Source organism: Pan paniscus, chromosome 15 (assembly GCF_029289425.2).
Source record: "Pan paniscus chromosome 15, NHGRI_mPanPan1-v2.0_pri, whole genome shotgun sequence".
Classification (NCBI taxonomy): domain Eukaryota; kingdom Metazoa; phylum Chordata; class Mammalia; order Primates; family Hominidae; genus Pan; species Pan paniscus.
This window is the reverse complement of record NC_073264.2, coordinates 101,978,043-101,998,263: the sequence shown is the minus strand read 5'-3', so window position 1 is coordinate 101,998,263 and position 20,221 is coordinate 101,978,043. Positions and strand designations below refer to the sequence as shown.

Below are 20,221 nucleotides of genomic sequence, written 5' to 3'. Positions count from 1 at the left end.
CCCGCCTATAGAATTCTTTTGCCACAGAGACAACACAAGGAGGCAGGGGGCTCCTGTCTTAGAAAACAGGAGCCCCCAGGTCTGCACTTGGCTTGACTCGATGGGCACCCACCTCCCGGTGCACAGACCCCCAGCCAGTGCCCGCCAGCCCCTCCACGAGGTCCGCCTGGCGGTGTGCTCCGCGCAGCTGGCCCCACCCTCAGCAGCAAGGCCACGTGTGTGTTCTTTACACTCCAGCCACTTACGATTTCGAGCTGGAGAGGGGCTGGGGTCCCACATTCAAGGTCCCTTCCCACGTAGGCATCCAGGTGATGGCTTCCGCTGTAAGAAGAAGGCACTAGGTCACAGAGTAGAACCTCACTCAGGCCGGCGAGGAGGAGGAGGGCGGATGAGGACAACAGCTCTGGGGGGCGGCAGGGGTGGCCTGGAGCAGAGACTCCCCAACCTCCAGCAAGTGTGGAATTGGAGAAGCCACGCATTTCTCTCCTGACTCCACTCACCCACCGGCTGCCTATGGAGCGGAAGGGGCAGGTGTGGAGACATGGAACAGACTTGGGTTGGTGCTGTTCACGGAGCGAAGTCGTGCTCTGTGGGACCCAAAGGCTTAGGACCCTGCATAGATGAGAAACGGGGGTGGCCCAGGCCCCGAAGACAGGGCATGAACCTGTGCTCTGGCAGAAGCAAGGTGCCCAGGTCGGCGAGCAGGACGGCTGGCCCTGGAGGAGACCAGGGAAGCGGGGTGTGGCCGGGAGGGCAGCCCACAGAGGGCTGCAGGGCTATTAATGGGCAGCGTTTCCCAAAACCATGGCACACACGTTGTGTGCCTGGACAGACAACTCCACTGTGGCAATTTTGTTCACAGTGCAGTAGGCCCCGGGAAGCACCATGGCCAGGCACATCGAGTCTTCAGTGTCAAGATCTGCCTTACATTTTAACTTGTTTTTTTGTTTTGTTTTGTTTTTTCTTTTTTAATCGGGCAGCAGGCTGGGCCAAACATAGTTCAGAATACTCCCAAAATGTTAAGCTTTAAGACAAGGTGACTTCAGCAATGTCAGACACGTATCATGACACATTTGTCAAGACCCACAGGATGTGCGCCACAAAGAGTGAGCCCTAATGATGTGAACCAAGGCCTTTAGTTAATCATGTATCAGAGTCGTTCCATCGATCGGAACAAACAGACCACACCACACGGAGGCAACGTGTGAATGACAGGGGAGATGGTGGGGACAGGGTCTGGGAATTCTCTGTACTTTCCCACCAATGTTTCTGTAAACTGAAAACTACACAGAAAAAAACAGTTTATTCATTTAAAAAATGTGTTGAATGAATGGCTTTTAAAATCTGTTCAGAGTCTACTTAAGGTGAGGAGGCGTCATAGAAAGGTAGCCTGTGACAGCTGAGGTCCCACCAACGCAGCAAGCTAGGTGATAGGGCAGCCAGGGGCTGGGCCAGGAGGACAGGGCCAAGGTCTGTTTGAAAACACCATCTCTAGGGTCCGTTTCCTGGATTAGGCACAGGTGGAGACAGGAAGCCAGGGGGAGACCATGGGACACCCCCACAAAGCCACCCAGGAAACAGAAAGGCCATGAGAGAGATGTGGGGGCACCAGGGCAGGCAGAAGCCACAGACCACAGGTCCCAGCCCCAGGGGGGTGGCTCATGCCTGTCATCCCAGCGCTTTGGGAGGCTGAGGCAGGTGGATTGCCTGAGGTCAGGAGTTCAAGACCAGTCTGACCAACATGATGAAACCCCGTCTCTACTAAAAACTAGCTCGGCGTGGTGGTATGTGCCTATGGTCTCAGCTACTCGGGAGGCTGAGACAGGAGAATCGCTTGAACATGGGAGGCAGAGATTACAGTGAGCCAAGATTGCGCCACTACCCTCCAGCCTGGACAACAGAACAAGACTCTGTCTCAAAAAAAAAAAAAAAAAAAAAAACCAGGTCCCGGGAGACACCTGACTCCAGCTGCCTGCCCCACTGCAGGTCTTCAGGGACTCCCAAGACTGCCTGTCCTCAGGCCTCTCAGGGATCTCTCCAACCCACCCCTGCCATCTGGGCCACCCCTGCTGCCTCTGCCTCTCTATTCCTAGTCATGTCTCCAGCCAGGATGTCCAAGACCCGGCCAGGGCACTGGGGACACTTCTTGCCTCCAAATCTTCCTAAAATCTCCTTCCCTGGCCTTGCCCTTCATAAACCCTGTTCTGCCATAACTGGTTAATTTGATAACCAAGAAACAACAAGTCTTAAAATAAGTGTTAGTGAAGCAATGATCAGTGCATGGGTGACTGAGGGGCCGACTTCGGTTACCTAAAGGCTGCCAGACCACCCATTATCTACTGACCACCACTCGAGACCGTTTCCCACCCTCCCTCCGAGACTGTGCGTGGCTGGGGTGGCCTCTCACCATCGCCACGTCCTAAGGTGGCAACGAGACTCAGGCCAAGAACACACAGCGCGACCAAAGGCACTGCCATTTCCCGCAGGAATCAGAGGCGGGTGCTTTGTTTGGCTGTTTTTGTTTTGTTCTTTTTTGTGTTTTTAATAGGAGCGGAGAAATCAGAAGCAGGAAGGAGCATCTGGGTTTTTTCCTGCTTCTGCTCCAGGGACCCCATGAAACCTCAGAGTCCCTGACCGTCCTTAATTAACTCTTGTGTGCAGACCCCAGGCTGCTCTGCTACAGAGAAGCCCCAGCAAATTCATGCCTTGGTTTAAAAGCTGCGTGTGCCAGCACTGGGCTTGCTGTGATGTGTTAATAACGCAGTGCTGGGCTAGAATCTTAACAAATGTCAGAAAAGCTGCAGAGATGAGTCACTGTCTGGAACCAAAGAAAAACACGAGGCCTCCTTATAGAGTCCAGAGGAGTAATTGTCACAAGCATTTGATGGAAGACCTCATAAGTGCGTGCAGTGAGCTCATGACCCACGCAGAAAGCATTGGTGAACACTCCAAAAACATCTTCCACAGCTTAATGGGATTAGAAAACTCTAGCTCTGCATCTTAGGATTTTAAAAGTTACTCTTTTCTGGAGGCAAACAGCACCTAATTGATCTGGCATGTCTTTGGTATAAACAACTTATGGCTGTTTCAAACACAAAAGGACCTAAAAGGATGATTTTTATTAAAATGTTGATCTCAAGAAATAGAGCCTGTCGTTACACAAATAATCAGTCTTGCCTCAGATCTCGTACTTCCTACCTGTTGAGTAAATACCACCCCCTTACAACTTCCCCTGACAAATGCAAGCTCTTTGCAGAGCTAATTTCCTGTACCTTTGTGAGGCCGGGGCCCTGGACATTACAGACCCATTTATGAAAATAGGAGAGGTAATTGGGACATCTTTTGAAATCATGTCCCCTCTCTCTCGCAGGCCCCCATCAGCCCTCTAATTTTACTTGGTCAGGTTACAGAGGATGTTTACATACGCCTCTTCCTGGAATTTCACCTCTTTGCTTCAGGAGTGGGCAATTAGAGAGAATTAGGGCCTATTTGGTGCCTGTTTACCGTTAATGGATGGAGTGGCGGAGGCAGCCTTGGGAAAGCAGTCTGCCCGTCTAATTGAAGCAGGCAATTTTTCGATTCCTCATTTCAGCTCGCAGGTATTGTAGCAACCAAGGTCACAAAACAAAAGCTGCAGCCCACCATGGTAATAACCAGGTGCAGGCCCAACCGGAGGTTTTGTGAGCTGTTCATTACTACACACTGCAGCACAAAGAGATAGCTGGAAATGTTTGCAAAGCTGAGTCTAAGATGGGCAGCCAGTGCAGGCGGGTGATGATCACTTTTCCAGAAGTTGTCATCCTGTTGGCTTTTTCAGGAAGTTCTCAGCTGACTGGGCCACCGTGCCAACAGAGGCGCTGGCGAGGGTCTCACACCCAAAAGGCACAAGGTGAGCCACGGGGGTGGGGGGAACGAACATCTCCTGGTTCTGAAGCCACAAGTCCAGTCTCATTAAACAAGAGTCACTCTACAGACCAAAAAGGTGTTCCAGACCAGCCCAGCAGCCTGCCTGTTTGGAATAATGCCCCATAAAACACGATCCCTGCATCCCAGCTCATGGGGCAGCCCCTTGGAACTTTCTTCGGGCAAGAGCTCTGACCCACACTAATGACCGGTGACTGTGACCCCCTGACCACACAGGTCACACAGGAGCTGGCAACTGGCAGGGGCCTCACCTCCAGGGCCTGCTGCCAGCTCACCGTGCAACCTCGGGCAAGGCTCCGGGCCTCTGGGATCGCTGGTTTCCCCACCTCTAAAGCAGAGGGGGCAGTGGACCAGTGACCCCCAAAGTCCCAACAACTCCAAAGACCCAGCAAACAAACGACAGATGACCTCCAGGGAGGCCTGAAGAAACCCCGAGCCACTCGGACGACCATGGGCCTGCACTCGCCCATTTCGTAGATGGGAAAACTGAGGCCTAAGGGGCTGGAGACAGGGGCCAAGGTCACACCCATAGTCAGGGCTGAGCACAGGCTGTAACCAGGTCTCTGGAAGACTGCTGACCTCTCTGAGGCTCGGAAGCCAGCAGCAGCAAAGTCAGTGACCAGCCAAGACTGAGACCTGGGCCCCCCTCCTGTCATGGCAGGGACTTTGTCCCTGGTGCCTCTGGAGTGGCCCTACCCTTACGGCAGTCTGGGGCAGTGGTGGTGCAAACAGCTTCGCTCTAACCTGAAGCGTCCCCTCTCTCGCAGCTGCCCACCATCCCTGCGGGCCATCATGACCCCCTCCTCTCCTGGCTAACTGTGAAACAACAGCCCTGTGGATTTCTGAGCCCCCTACCGCCAACTTCCTGAGTAGGGAATCACTCTATGTCCACTGCCAGGAGGGCCCAGAGAAAGGGCTGGGGTGGCAGAAGGAGCAGCCCAGCTGTGAGCGCGGAGGCCAGCGCAGACATGCGGTCAGCCTTTGGCCCCCGACTGTCCTCCTTCCCCAACTTTCCATCCTGGACCTCTCTCCCCGCAGCCCCATTCTGTCTCTTTGGCTATATTTCGGGCATCAGGCCCAGGTTGATCAAATTTTTGTTTACAGGCTCAATCACTCTGATTCCCCTTTGCTAAGAAACTTTCAAAATCAAGCCCTAGAATCTAAGAGCGTGAGCATCCCAGGGTCGCACGAACCCAGTGGCTGGTTAAGTGCGTCATTGTGCAGCCTTGGAGCTCCTGACACACACACAAGGGCAAGGGGCCCCACACAACCCCTGGGAGGGAACACACACACACTCCGTTTCAGGGGAAGGTAATTGACGTTTTCTTCTTTTCATCTGAAAAAAAGGCACCTTCCATTGAAAGGGCGCATTCACAGAACCTGGGAAAACTCATCTGCGCTCAGCCCTCCCAATTATCCCCAGGTGGCTGTTCCCCACGGGGGGCTCCCCCACATTCCTCTCGGCCTGAGCCTTTGTTTCCATCTGAAACGGCCCTGGGAGCTCCCAGGCTAAGAGTCTCCTCCTTAAGCCCCTGCCAAAGACCCTATTCACTGCTCAGAGTCGAGGCAAGCCGAAGGTGGTGGGCAGCCTTCCTTTCTCCCAGGGTAGGGGACTTAAGAACTCTCCATCTGGATTTATTTTTAAGCTCAAAGAAATTGGAGAGCAATTAAGAAAGTCATGGCTACACCCTTCACCACCACCCTCTCCCTTAATGAACTCCTCTCTCACACACAGTCCCTCATGTTGGGAGGCCCACGGCGGCCCCAGTGACCCAGCACCTGCTCTGTACACGGGCCGCCCACGATCGCCAAGGGCTCGGGGGTGACGGGAGCTGAGAGGACAGACAGAGATATGTCCCAAGTCCTCATCACAGTTTATCCTGAGTAAAGTGACCACAGTTTTCCATGGTGAGGATCAGGGCCCAGGCCCTGGCCTCAGGACCTGACTCAAACCCAGAAGGCCCTAGAATTCCAGACCTACGGGCCTCTCAGGCACCGCAGAGCTCGTCTTGGCAAAGATAAGGGGTCTCTCCATGTCTGCTGGATCCGGCTGGAGCTGGAACCCCTCTTCTGGCAGAGTGCCCTCCTGCTGCAGTGTCTGCAGGGCTCCTGGGACGGGAGGTGGGAGGGGAGGGTCCGCACGCCCTCATCAGCCCCGAGGGCCCCCCACACTCCCACCTTTCCTGGCTCTGAAACACTGACCCAATCCATGCCAAGGAGGCAAGCCTGTTCTGTGGCTCCCCTTTCCTTAGACTCCCCCAAGAACCTGTGGGCAGCCCAGGTGTGGGACTGCCCTGTCTGAATGGGGCTCCATACGAGACCCTCTCCTACCCCAGATTCATCCTTCCCCTTTCAAGACCAGGAACCCCACATTTGAGGCCTCGTTTCAAAAGGTACACCTCTTTTCTAGACTTTTCCATCTGCTCAAATCGGGGATGGGAGACGAAGCTAGACTTCCTTATTCCTCCTTTGGAAGAGGGGACAGGGCTCAGAGAAACAGCAGGGAGGGGGAACCAGTCCTTGGGACACTTCACAACTCATTAATTCCAGTCTCCTAAAAAGAAGCCACTCCCAGCGACCCAGGGCTTTTCCACTGCAGCTCACAATGCTGGCTTCCGCATTGTCCACTGCCCTTTAACCCTTTGGGACCTGAATCTGTCTCCCTCCACACCCGCTTCTGTAGAAAGCTCCCTTCCTCTTTGCAAGGAAAAATTCATTAGCAAGCTCATTAAAGATGGGAAGATTTTCCTTTTCATTCTTTTTGGAAGTCAGATTGCTCATAAAAAACACACTTAAGTTATTTTATGTAAATGAATGAATAAGAAACACATGCATCCTGTTGCCCTTAAGTCTTGCCAGGTTTTGACATTATTTGGAGAAATGTACTTGGAAATTCATTTGGGGTTTGAATCACAACTCAGGAGGCATGAGGTCAGGGGCCCTGAAAGCAGCAATGAGCAACTCGCAGGTGAGAGAATGTGGGGGCGAGTGAGCGAATGAGGGGTCATTTTCTTCCTTTCCACGAGCTCAGGCCTGAGCTACCCTCTTGGGTAGCTCCTTTCCCAGCCACCCAGGGCGGGCAGGTGCGAGAGGAGAGCCAGTTTCCAGACCAGACCACCGTCTTTACCCTGACACTTGCACCCACCCAGAAGAGTCCCACTAGAGGCAGCCCCTTAGGAATCACTTAGCACGATGACAAATGGCCAGAGACCCCTCACCGCCCTCCGCTGATGTGACAGGGTGCTCTGTGGCTCACTGCCTAGTCAGTCAGGGTCTCATCTCCACCCGCTATGGCTCAGGCATTGGCCAATCCATCAAAATAGAATTTTCCTGAAAATGATCACGTCTTTCAGCACTTACTAATGGCCTTTCGGCAGTTCCCGAGAAGATCACCAGCAAGGCTGACGTAGTAAGTCACGTTTCAACTTCTTTCATTGAGAACGTGGTATATTTTACCTGTTTTATACCTAATGACACACAAAACCCCAAATACGTGTTTGCCTGAGACCGAAACACTCATGAGTACCTGAAATACAACTCAGTGCAAAGAGGGTTCCATCTCAACCCCTGAGAGCCAGGGGCTGCCAAAGCTTGGTCCTATCTGGGCCTCTCCTGTGTGCCCCTGGCCTTCACTTTGACTTTGTCCCTGGGCTTAGTCCACCTTGGGAAAGTCCTGAGATGTCCGTGAGAAACCAGTCCAAGAGCTGAGGGCATCTGGCTCAGACCAGTTACTCGAATGCATTCTAGTAAGCTTGGGACAGGATCCCCCCAGGACCCCAGCAGCCTGCCCCTGTGCAAACCTCCCCTCCCAGGCCTCTTCTCCACATCACTGTGTTTGCAGGTGGCTCAGCAAATGCTAGCCTTGGAGTAAATGTCACGGGGCAGAGCCTTCCTGGGCCCCCTCCCTGGGTTTAGCCCTGGGCACACACTCCCCTCCCCATCTCTCCAGGCTCTGGGGCTCTCCAGAGAGCAGAAACAAGCAGACAAAGGCAACAGCCCCAGGTTAGAGCGCCTCTGCCCCCTCTGCCTACGCTGCCAGATTTTGTTTAAAAATAATATCCCCATCCCATTTCAATTTCAGGGGAGAAGGGCAGGGCTGCAGAAGAGCTGTCTCCAAATCCTCTGTTTGATTAAAGAGCATTACGGAGGCTGCGTTGGAAACCAGAGACACTCCGGGGGTGGGGGCTGGCGGGGGGCGGAGGCCTGCACAAGGGCTGATGCGTGCACGTGGCTGAGGACTAGAGGCTGGGCCCCACCCAGCGTGCAGCTGTGTTCATCCACTTCCTTCTCAGAGACCCCATTCGTGGGTGTCCAGAGGGGAGTATTGGCATCTGGGCCAAGGACAGTGCTAGGGCCCCCTCAAGCCTCCATAAATGTCTGGGGGAATGGAGCCAGCCTCACCCCACGGTTCAGACCTTTCTCAGCGCCCACCCAGCTTCTCTGGGAAGTCTAACTGCACTCATTCACCACAATGGCCACCCCAGGGGCGTCATATATGAGGGATGCCAGGATCCTGACACTGCCTCCCAGGGCAGCTGGCTCTAAAAACACCCCATCGCCCTGAGTGAGCCACAGATTCAGTCCCTGGGACCCCCAGAAAGGAAAGTGGCCTCAGCTGAGCCTCCTATCTTCCTGCCAGCCCAGACTTCAGCCTGGCATGGCCGTCCAACATGCCACCCTGAGCCCCCGCCCTCGACGACACCTTGCTTGGCTGCTGTGCAAGCCACCTTGCTGCATGGGTGCTCCACGGCACCCAAGTAGACCCTCTGGTCCTTAGTGCAAAGCCCAGCCTTAGGCGCCCCAGAACAACCCCAAGCCCGAGCCCTGGACGGCTCCCGGCTGCATCTTGAATTAGTAAAACACAAATAAACAAATGATGGGTCCTCGAGTGAATCGTGTGGCTCCAATCCCGCTTTCTTCTTCTCTACCATTGCTGCTTTTATTTAAACAAACAAAAACATTCCCGTCTCATTGCAATTTCAGGGGTGAGGAAAGGAGGAAAGAGAAGAACTTGCTCAAAAACCACTATTTGATTAAAGGACATTATCAAAGCCTCATGTGTGAGAAACCACGGTTCTCACAGGGGGTGACGCTACCATGGCTGGTGGAAAGAAATGTCTTCCTAGCTGAGGAGCAGGCGAGCATTCCCATTTCCTCCTCTCCGAAGGGGTCCCTGGGCCGGGTGTGGGCAGGGCAAGTGCCCCCTGGATCCCTTTTGCAATGTGTTCAGCAAAGCCGTACTGAGGGCTCCTGAGTGCCTGGCCCGAGCCGCTCTCGGGGGTCTAGAGTGGAGGTGGACACTCCCCACCTACCGTCGCCGGCCCACAGCATGCCATCAGCCAGGGTGGACCCCCACACATGCTTGCTGGGTATAGCAAGGGTCTCCACTCCAGGCAGCTCTCCGGCCCCCAGACCCCTGGGGCTGATGTGAAGAGAATTCACCTTGGCAGGGTGCCTCCTCCCCAAATTAAATGTTGACACTCTTGTTGATCAGAGAGGAGAGACATGAGCTGACCCTAATAAAATCCTGGGTCTCAAGAAAGCAAGAAACTCACCCCAAACCAGGAAGGAGACGAGAGGCCCGCCAGGAAGAAGACTTGGGTCCGGGATGGTGGGCCCCATCAGGGCCTCTTCCGCAGCTTCCATCCGCAGTTCTTCAGCCGACCCAGCCGGGCCACGGCCCACGTGCCTTGGGGAAGGGCAGAGAGTTAGAATCATGGCAAGGCAAGCGCCCCGGAAAAGCCAAACACACCGAAGACAGACTCGGGGCACGGCCTCGCCTGCAGTTTGCTTTTCGGTGGAGTGGGGTGACTACTGGGGGATGCCCAATGACAGGAAAAGGTGCAAAGCAGCAACGGGCTGGGTTAGGGGCAGCCCCAAACCCAGAACTGAGTGGGGAGCAAGGGACCGGGCGGGGCAGAGCCCAGGACTCTCAGGGCCACGGCGGAGGCAAAGGCAGGCGGGGGCAACACCCACCAGGGCACGATCACGAGGGGTCTCTGGGATGGGACAGGAGTCTGTCCATAGCCCTGAAGCCAGGCCCACAGGAGGAGGCACTGGAGGATGCTTGGCAGGAGATGGAGACACCAGCAGGGGCTTGTCGGGGGCACTGGGAACCTGCTGGAAACAGGCAGCTGGAGTGGGAGTGGCTCCTGGGGCAGGGGAGTGGTACTCAGACCACAGGAGGGCCAGGTGACCACAGGTATGGGCTTGGCAGGGAGAACCAGCCTGCTAGGCAGAGGGCTGTGGAGCTGAGCCCTGGAGCCCAGGGATTGAGGCAGAGAAGGGGAGGTTCGTCAGGCCCACCTCAGGAGACAGAGCAAAGCGGAGTGCCGGGTGGGTGAGGAAGCTGGCCACTGGAGAGCCACCAGGGAGAGCAAGCCAGCAGCCGGGCAGAAGCAGAGCCTGCAGATGCTCCCTGGAGGTTTCCCCTGCTGGTCCTCGGCATGGGAGGTGGGCCCCAGCAGCTGCTAGAGAGTGAAGGAGCTGGACCAAGCCCCGGGGGAGGAAGGCATCACGGCAAGGGAAGGGTCGCAGTCACAACCACACCTCGAGAGGGAGACCTGTGGCCAAAGCCCGGGGGGCACACACTACAGCTGTTCCCGTGCCCACTTTGGTCCTGAGAGACTCAGGGCCAGGGGTCCAGAACAGTTCAGCATCAGGAATGGGGCGGGGAAGGCAGAGAGGGAGAAGGGGCTGGCTCCGACCAGAGCAGAGCCCTGGGGATAGCTTGAATCTGCCCTCACACCCTCCGGCCTACCTCTGTGGAGCCACAGTCCACTGCTCCAGCCCCTGGGCAACCCCCCGGCCCGCCCTCCTGGGGACACAGAGGCCATCAAGGGATGGGCTACGGTGGCCGGTGCCCAGGCCAGACCAGGGCCGTGGGCGTGCTCAGTTAGGATCAACTGTTGGATGACGGGATGGCCGCGCGGGTGAATGCAGGGACGCGACCAGCAAGGCCCCCGTTCAGATGGGGCAGGGGTCGGAAGCTGCTCACACACCTCTCAAAAATGAATTCCACCCTCCAGCCTTTGCACCTAGAACTCTTCGCATGGCCCAGCTAGTGGCTCAGCTGTGGTGGTCGAGTCCTTTCATTCACTCACCTGGCGAAACCAACATCCCACATACTCTAACTGAGCCCCACTCTGTGCCAGGCTGGTGCTGGGACACCCTGAGGAGGCACGGGGCTGGCCAAGGGCACCCCGGGAGGGCCAGGTCAGGAACTGGGGAGGGACAAAGAGAGGGAGATATTGAGAGAGAGGAAGACGAGGAAGAAGGCAACAGAAGCAGAAAAAGCAGGGACTCAAGGAGCCAGGTTAAAGGGCTGCCCCTACACTCAAGGGAGCAACGAGACCCCTCTGCCGGTGCCTCAGAAAAGTCCAGAAACCCAAGCAGGATGGGGACGTGGGGAGTTAACTTTTGAAAGTTTTTAGGGCACAAAACCCCAGAGAACCTGCCAGGGGCCAACTGATTTCTTCCACGCCCTCTCCCAGGCTTTCCAATGTCCACAGGAGCTACTGCAGCACTAACAGTGGCTTTGGGGCCTGTATGTGAATGACTGCCATGTGTTTGAGGGTGAGGAGAGTGCCATGGATTCTTCATTACTATTGAAAGTCTTCTCATTTAGAAACATCAGGCGTGCTCTATTTTTCTACTCTCCAACAGCTACATGGCGGGGAGGCCAGGTTTTCGTGTGATCTCAGCTTCAGAGGTCTACACCCGAGTCCACCCATAGTCTCAACGCTCCCCTAGACAGAGTGGCCAACTACATCACCGTCACTGGGAAAGTCTCGCCTTGGCAAAAGGGGATGAAAGATTGCCTCAGGCTTTTGCCCCAACCGGCCAATGGGAGATCCTTCCACATTCTTCCTCGTGGGGTGCTTGGGTAGAGTTGGTTTTGCTAACTTGGAAACAGTATCCAATTCTAATTCACGAAGCCAGAGAACCTTTAGCCAACAGACTCACTAAGGGAGGAAGGTCCCATAAGGTTTCAACTAATAACATTTTCTTGCTCCAGCTACCTCCCTTATCCCCTAGTTTTTTTTTCCATTTGGCTGAAGGTCTGACTGGAGCCTAAAGTTTAATTGGAGTGATTTAATCATGATTGATCCGCCTTGGGGTGAGAAATGTCCAGAGCTTGGGACAAATAAGGGCATGTTTCAGACTCGGGACATACCTGCTCTAAAGAATTATGGGCTCTAGGGAGCTCAAAGATAAGAACAAAAAGAGGAGGAGGGTTCAGGCAGGGTACAGGACATGTGGGTGAGGATATTAAGGGGCAAAAGAAGAACTACTATAGGGCTGGGCATGGTGGCTCACGCCTGTAATCCCAGCACTTTGGGAGGCTAAGGCAGGTGGATCATGAGGTCAGGAGTTCAAGACCAGGCTGACCAACATGGTGAAACCCCGTCTCTCCTAAAAATACAAAAAGTAGCCGGCTGTGGTGGTGGGCGCCTGTAATCCCAGCTACTCAGGAGGCTGAGGTGGGAGAATTGCTTGAACCCGGAAGGCAGAGGTTGCAGTGAGCCGAGATCACGCCACTGCACTCCAGCCTGGGCGACAGAGCGAGACTCCATTTCAAAAAAAAGAACTATAAGTTCTGATTCCGGATTCCCAGATGTGAGTTTTAATCTCCTCTCCACTGATTGATCCTGACTAATCACTAGCCCCCTGTGCCCCAATTTCAACAGTATGCTGGAGTCAAATCTGAACCCCAAACTATGCCCTCTTATGGGGGTCCCTCTGGGATGCCAACATGCATTCACTTCTTCACCTGGCTAGGCATTCCATGAGTATTCACATTGTAGTCACTCCCCTAGGGCTATGCCTAGGAGTTAGTACTTTCCTACCACTTGGTGATCTTGAGTGAGTTTTGGATGCCCTCAATGGGTCCTGAGATGAGTCAGAGGAGAGCTAGAGTTGGGAACTGGTCACCAGTGGCCCCCCCAGTCCTCAGCTCTTGAAGAAAGGGAATGAATGCTCTGGCCATTTGCATCTGTGCGAAGGATCGAACAAAGCCACTTTCTACAATGCAACCCTGTCCGATGCCCCCCTTCCCAAAGCTGCCTGCAACTTTCAACCCCGCTGAATGGACTTCGCACTGGGACAGAGGCAAAGACTTAAATGAGGAGCAAAAGAAATGTCGGCTCCATCACCAAAATTAGAAGTGTGGCTTAAGAAGCCACATCGCCCCGGCCCGGCGGTGGCCAGTTCACCTCATTATGATAATCAGTGTGTTTTTCCTTCGCAGACAAAGAAGGATCCTTATGCGACGAATACTGGAATCCAGCAGCTAACCTCATTAACGTCTGCAGCCTCTTCCTTCGACAAGGCCCGAGATTAGCCCTGTGTTCATTAAGGGAAAAGGGCGGAAAGTGGAATAAAACTGAAAAACACCGCCAGGGTAAGGGGGAGGGGAGGCCCTTTTCTGTTAGCCATTCATTCACTGAAATACTTCGTGTACCTTCAGGATTTAATCACCAGCAAAGGGGGCAGTAGGGAGGGGGCAGGGTTTACCAGGATGTGGGAGGTAAAGAGGTTAAACTCGATGGAAGGAGTTAAAAACCCAGAATAGGGTGATTTGATGTGAAAGCTTCCTGGGATTTGTCACTGGGATAATCAATTTAAAACCTTCTTCCCATCTGCTTTCTTTTAGCCCAACTAACGTAAGGGGAAACCGTCTTTGGATGTGTTTTTGGTGGCTTTTAATATTTTCTAAGTCTCCCTTTCCTACTTTTTTTTGTCTTTAATGTCTTTGTTTAGTTATTCTCTTCTCCTGTCTCTCCTGCACACTCCTCCCTTTCCACTTCTTTCTTCTCTCTTTGGTCCTCCCCGTGGGAACCTAATGTATACGAAAATCTAGTGGTGCCTCCAGTTGTATTTTCCCATGAATGCTTTATTGACTTTGCTTCAAGCCCTTCAAATGGCATCTGGTGCTTACCTGTGAGACATCCCACCTGACCTGCCAGATAAAGATGATTAACCCTATTTTGAAACTGAGATAAACCTGGCTTGGAAAAGTTTACCTACCCCAAGGTCTCAGCACTAAGTAATTTAACTAGGACTCGAACCCAGGCAGCGACTCCTGACTGCTTAAGACGGCATGGTAAGAAGCAGGTCCAGAAGTCGAGAGACCTGGGTGTGCAAGTTCCTAGGGGATGCTAAGAACGAGAGAAGGGGGAGCAAGTGTCTCTGTGAAGGGAGTGTAAAGACACAGAAGTGAACCGGAGCCGCAGAGCCCTGTGAGAGAAGGCATGAAAATGTGTCCTTGTGTCCATGAGCCGAAAACATGACAAGGATTAAGCTACAGAAAAGTCTTTACCTTTGTGAGCGTGCTTCCACGGAGTAGAGCGAGTCAGGAAGCAGTGGGTTGAAGAGGAAATTGGAGGTGAGGAAGGAAGACAGCAAGTGTAGACAGGCCTTTCAAGAAGCTTGGCTGTGAAAGGAAAGACAGAGACTGTAGTGGCTAGAAAAGATGACAGCAGGGACCTGGGAGGCTCCAGGCTGCCGGCACAGCAAAGTCAGAAATGCAGAGGGAGGCCTTCTGGAGGTGGCCGGGACTGAGACAGGTACAATTCTTCCTCTAGAACTCAGGGAACAGGGGTTCAATGATCCAGTGGGGCCCAATCTGTGGAGCCTCTTGACAGCCTCTGTTTCCCTGGGAGTGGCAGTGGCCGGCCCTGGCTCAGGACAGGGAGTTGTGAGGATCAAATGAATGGACGGTTGCAAAAAGTGACAGAAACATTCACTACCATTATTCACTGGGAGCAGGACTCTCGATTTTACAGCCCACTCGAATCTCACTGGGGCCTCGATTTTCACTGACCATAAATTATTCGTCCTGAGCATTAAGGATGTAAAAACCACTGGTAAAAGCTCCTGCCAGTCTCTGGAAGACAAAAGGTCCCCTCCTAATAGCCTGGATTAACTCAAAGCAGGTCTCCGCCCACTTCATTTGTCACCGTCCAAGTCATCCTTGCACCTCCATTTGCCACATAATCCAATCAGCCCCTTTCAGAGGCTGGGCAGCTATTGTCTACACTGAGCTGGGCTTCTCTAAAGCAGCCCAAGTTGTTTTTGTCTTGTCCGGACAAAACTGGTTGGCTTAAAAGGGGACGAAAGAAATTCCTGGTCAAATGAGGACCCCAATTAGGTTCCAAGAGACTGTTTTCATTATCTTTGTATCAGATACCTAGCCTGGTGCACTGGGCAGATTGTCGGTGCTCCAGAAAATGTTTGTTGAATTAATTCATTTTTATTTATTCTGGAATTTCTTAATTGAACACAAACACACACAGCACCTACTGAGTGCTGTTCTCACTAAGGGAGAATTGGGCTGGACATGTGAGCAAGGAGGGACAGCCTCGGGTGCTTAAGTAGCTCACACTTTCCACAGCAATTTACAAAGCACTTTCATAGTAGTTACAGCATTTGGTCTTCAAAAGCGCCCTGTGGGGTAGATACACGAGGGTGTGTGTGTGTGTGTGTGTGTGTGTGTGTGTGTGTGTGTTTTAATCTCCATTTAGACCATGAAAGAAACTGAAACTTAGAGTAGTTAAGTGACTTGTTTAAGGTCACACCGTTATTAAAAGGTGAAGCCAGCACATGGTACCAGCACTGGGGCCACCCAGACCCCCAAGACCACCCCAGGCAGCTGGGATTTCAAACAGACTGTCCCATTGTCAAACATTTGGTTTGAAATAAAAGGACTCTTAGTATAACTCTGGGCCAGAGGGGAAGAAGGGGTGAGGGCAGCTAGCGTGGCACCCTGGGTCCAACTCCAACCCCTTCTGTTGCCAGCAATGTGACCAAATACTTACACCTCCCAGCAAGTTTCTGTTTCTTTAATGTAAATGTAAGCCCTACCCCATGGGACAGAGAGTTCAGTCCTCACGGGTCCTCTCTCCCTTTCAGCTTTTTTAAATTACAAAAATCAACACTACCAAATGCATCCTCACCTGGAAATGAGGCTGCCTCGTTTACATACACATATTACATAAAAATCACATGTTCATATCACATAGAAAGTGCTCTGGAAATGGCCACATGCATAATTCGTGTTCTTACTCAAGTCAGCCCGTCGATGGTCTCTGCAAAGCCCCTACCTGATGCAAGGAGAGCCCGTGGACAAGGGCTGCCTGGAGTGCTGTTGGAGAATAAATAAGACAAGTAAGACAAGCAAGAGGGGTGGGAAGGGACTGACCTGTCAAACCTTTTCAACAAACATTTGCTGATCACCTCCTCTATGCCAGATCCTGCCTGAGGCCTCTTTTATCTCATTTAATTCTCACAACAACCCTAGGAGGTTGCTCTCATCGACCCCATTCCCCAGAAAAGGATAGGAAGATCTTCAGAGAGGTGGGGCGTGCCTTTGGTGATTCAGTAGCATGCTCATTCCAGAAGCCCACCCAGGGCCTTGGAGTTGCCAGCAGGATGCTGGCCAAGCCCTTGGCCCAGGTCCCCCTCCTGAGAATTTCCCAAAGGGATCCTTCCATTCAGGACATCATAAGGGTGATGACAGAGTCAGTCGACAAAGACTGACACCCCTTGGGGAGGGAAACACTCCAGTTTGCTAGCAGGTGAACACAAGCAAAGACTTATAGGAAAGTACTCATAGAGTCAAAGTATGAGCATAGCAAAGGTCAGGGCTTAATGCCCAATGCCCCCTCACTAGGGCATTGGTTTAAGTCTTTAGGTAAGAGGGACAGCTGGCTGGTCAGTTCCGGTCCTCTTCATCCTTTGCCATCCTGGTCCTGGGGGTCAGTGAGTGGCTGCTTTGTATGTTGGTGGGATCCAGGAATCCGTGCTCCTAGTGCCCTCTGCAATTGATCAAAGGTTAAAGAACCTGCTTAAAAGCCCAAGCCTAGATCATAATTACAGTTTAAGTTCATTAATTACAATTAAAGCTGATTAGTTAAAATTTAAAATTGTCTTTTAATTGCTAGTGGGTGTGGGGGTGGTGCAAGGATGGTGGTGGGGTTGGGAGATTCTGCCCGCCACGTTGGTTATGAAATGATAGCAGGAGGGTTGAAGTACCGTGAGGTGTAGATGGGCAGCAGGCCCCTTGGCAGCAGCTCAGCATGGAGAGGAGGTGGTCCTTGAAGACAAGGAGGTGGACGGATGATGTCATCCCTGAGGAGAGACCCTATGGCATGGGAGGGGGGCAGGTTAGAAACCATCTTCGTGACCTCTAACGGCCAGCACCGGAACAGCAGAGAGCAAAAGGGGGCAGGCAGAGGGAAAGGCAGGGAGGAGTGGCAAAGGGGAGGACTGAGGAAGGCAGTAGGGAGGGGCTGGGAGGGAAGAGGGAGGGGTATGGAGGGAGGAAGGAGGGGGGGCAGGGAGAGGGGAGGAGAGAAGGGGAGGGGAAAAGAGAGATGAGGAAAATGAGGGGGGAAGAGGGAGGAGGGAAGAGGAAAGAGGGAGGAGGGAGAAGAAAAATAGGAGGGGGAGGAGGGACGAGGAAATGAGAAAGGGTGGAGGGAGAGGAGAAATGGGAGGTGGAGGAGAGGAGTGGGAGGGGGTAAGGATGATTTGACTGACAGGTCACAAGTGTTAGCTGTGTGCGTGTGCGCAACTCAAAACCCAAGGTAGCGGGGCTGGCACTCACCGCTAGGGGGCGCGCGGCCCGCACCCGTAACCCAGAAGTGCAGCCACCTGCGGCGCCCCGGCCCGCGCCCGGCGGGCCTGGATGGACAGGGGGTGCCCAACAGGTCTCAGGCTAGGAAGGGCTCCACAGCCCACCCCAGGCCACCGCGCCAGGTCGCTACGCCCCCTCGACGCCTCTCCAGCCACCACCAGCCAGAGCCCACCTGTGGCTGCGGCGCAGCGCCTCCAGCCCGCACCAGGCGCCTCCTGCGCCCCCAGCCACCGGGCCCCAGCCCCAGAGGAAGGTGGGCCACCCAGCGGACCTGCGCCAGGCCCCTCTGGAGCGCCGCTCCGCCTGCTACAGGGAAAAGCAGAAATCCCGACTCCCACCTTCGTCAATCCAATTAAACACACGTTCACTAAAGTCAGAAAGACCCAGTCCTCCAGACACCGCTGTCACGCATGTGGGTGGTCTCGGAACGAGAGACAGAACCTGTGACATCGCTGGAAAGTAACGCAAAGGGGGCCACCACGCCGCTCCCCGCCTTCGCCCCCAGGCATCAACATCACGCCTCCAAAGTCGTGCCTCCCTCCTTCGCCACAGCAACAATTTCTAGCCCCCGCACGATGGCCCCTCACTGACCTTGTCACAGCCTCTCTCTCCATCCTGCTCAAATGAGCCACACCTTCCTAAGACCCCCGAAACCAAAAACCACTGGAAATCAACTAACGTGCCTCTGTGCGCCTCCACAACACCCGAAGCCACGGCGCAAAGGCCGACCCCAGCCTCTGCGGCCACTCCGCAGTGAATCCGGGAGTCTCAAAACTGTTCCCTCTTGGGTAAATGAATCCAGGATCCTCCAGTAGATCCCGTGCCCGACCCCCTCCATCAGGAGAACAAAGGCCACCTCCCCTCCCCACCCCGCCCCCCAAAATTCCGCAGTGCCGCCAGCGCCCTCTCGCGGCCAGCCAGGAAACCTTCCAGAAACCTGCCACGTAGCCACCCGCCTGCGCCCCCACCAGGCCCGCCGGCCCAGGGTGGGAGGGGGCGGCCTGGGGGGGCTTGACTCGGACAAAGGAAATGGCAAAAGGCGATTTGACCAAAAGTCCAAGACTGCAACATGTCAGGATTTTCGAGCGACCACCACGCAACGCTCTGAAGACCCCCGCGGCACCCCATCCCCAGCTCCCAGCGTCCAGACCCCAGCAACACACCCCCTTTTCTGCATTTCTCTCCTCCCTCTTCCCAGACCCAAGGACACGGCCTTCTCTCCTCCCCAACCCACCCCCTGCATCTATTCTCCCAGTGCCCCCAATCCCACGACCCCCCTTCGGCAAAGACTGATCCTAGGGGGCTACTGGCAGGTTTGCACTTGGGCGCCATCTCTCTCCACTGTGAAAGTGGCTGATCAGGGCAGAACCAGATGATATCGGGTAGAAATTTTACTCTACATTTTGCCTGGGGTCCACACTGCACTAAACCTGTGTATTTGGATTCGGAAAACCTCGCGAAGAGGAACCTCCACTCCTCCCGCCCACGAGCCACCAAAAACCTGGCCAACAGCTGGCGAGGCAAATATGCCCGGGAGACCCTTCTATTCGGGTGCTTCCCCCCCTAATTCATGGGGCATGCAGAAGGCATCGCCGCCATATCTCCCACTATTAACGCGATTCTAGAGGCGGCTTCCAATACAGGAAATCCGGGGTTCGCCCCCCAGTGACTGCCGTATACCCGAATCCAAGAGCAGTTCCATCTGATTCCTCCCGCTCCTCTGAACTGAAGTCCCTACCACCCAGCCCACCCTTAAGGACTGGACCCTCCAGAGAGGAGCCCTGACTTCCCCCCAGGGAAATGTGCCTCAAGATTTTCTTTCTGACAAATTTTGTTGCGGACGCTCGGGGACCAGGCGAAGTGGCCGCCTCCAGCAGCAGGACCCAGGATCAGGCAGGCTCTCGGCATGTCCAGGAGGACAGAGCCCATCCCAGAAGCGGATGCCGTCTTCCTTTTGCACATCCTTTGCGGCAAGGATGGCCAACCACTCACCAGGTGAGGGATCCTCTCGTGGGCGCCCCAGCTCTCCCGAGGAGCCGCAGCCAAGGCCAGCGAGCCAAGGCGCGCTCCCTCTCTGCTCTCCGCCGTCTGCGCTAGGGGCTGGCTGGGTGGGGTTTATATGGAGGCGCAGAAGGGGTGGTCTCTGACGTCAGCGCATTCTGCTGCAATGCGCTCATTTCTCTAAAAGTGATTGGCCGGAAAAATGAGCCCCCCAGATTCTATGACAAATTGCTCTAGCCGCACCCAGATTGCAGCAAAGAAGGGAGGAAAAAATTCTGCCGCAGTGCCCCTGGCCGCCATGACCAACACCCTGTGGTCGCGGGTGCTTTTTCCCTGCGTGAGCCCGGCTCGCCAGGCAGGGTGAATTCAGGCACAATGTGTGGGGGGAATCGCCCCGATGGCTGGCCGTCCTCAGGCGGCCGATGGCCAAGGTGGGGCTGTCGGGGCGCAGATCCCACACCTGGCGGTTTCGGAACATCCATCGGAGGATGCGGGCTTAGCGAAAGAAAATCATGCTTTCTCTTATTGTTCAGGAAAATAAAATGCCCGGGCGACATAACTGGTTCCCAGATGTAAGCCAGAGGCTGTCACCCCCTCCCAGCCCACCCGTGCGTTTCTGACTGGTTCTCTTTGACATGGGAGACAGAGCTCCGCGTC

At 54.3% G+C, this 20,221-nt stretch overlaps 1 protein-coding gene across 14 annotated transcripts in view; it reads right to left on the bottom strand.

Annotated features, from left to right (window-relative positions):
- Window positions 1-19,697, bottom strand: part of LOC100983412 (uncharacterized) — a 34,904-nt gene extending 15,207 nt beyond the window's left edge. The window contains exons 1-10 of one of the 14 annotated variants that reach the window (XM_063596130.1): window positions 19,556-19,697; window positions 16,960-17,068; window positions 16,029-16,742; window positions 14,686-14,764; window positions 14,246-14,359; window positions 13,140-13,269; window positions 11,028-11,147; window positions 9,901-10,044; window positions 9,480-9,613; window positions 246-321 (exon numbers count right to left, since the gene is read on the bottom strand). In XM_063596130.1, coding sequence (XP_063452200.1) covers window positions 246-321; window positions 9,480-9,613; window positions 9,901-10,044; window positions 11,028-11,050 — 377 coding nt within the window. In that variant the 5' untranslated portion in view covers window positions 11,051-11,147; window positions 13,140-13,269; window positions 14,246-14,359; ... (2 more) ...; window positions 16,960-17,068; window positions 19,556-19,697. Of the gene's footprint in view, window positions 1-245; window positions 322-9,479; window positions 9,614-9,900; window positions 10,045-11,027; window positions 11,148-13,139; window positions 13,270-14,245; window positions 14,360-14,685; window positions 14,765-15,990; window positions 16,743-16,959; window positions 17,069-19,555 lie in introns of those variants that run through there. The other 13 variants (XM_063596133.1, XM_063596129.1, XM_063596131.1 and 10 more) reach the window with 13 other exon arrangements.
- Window positions 19,698-20,221: the final 524 nt, after the last annotated feature.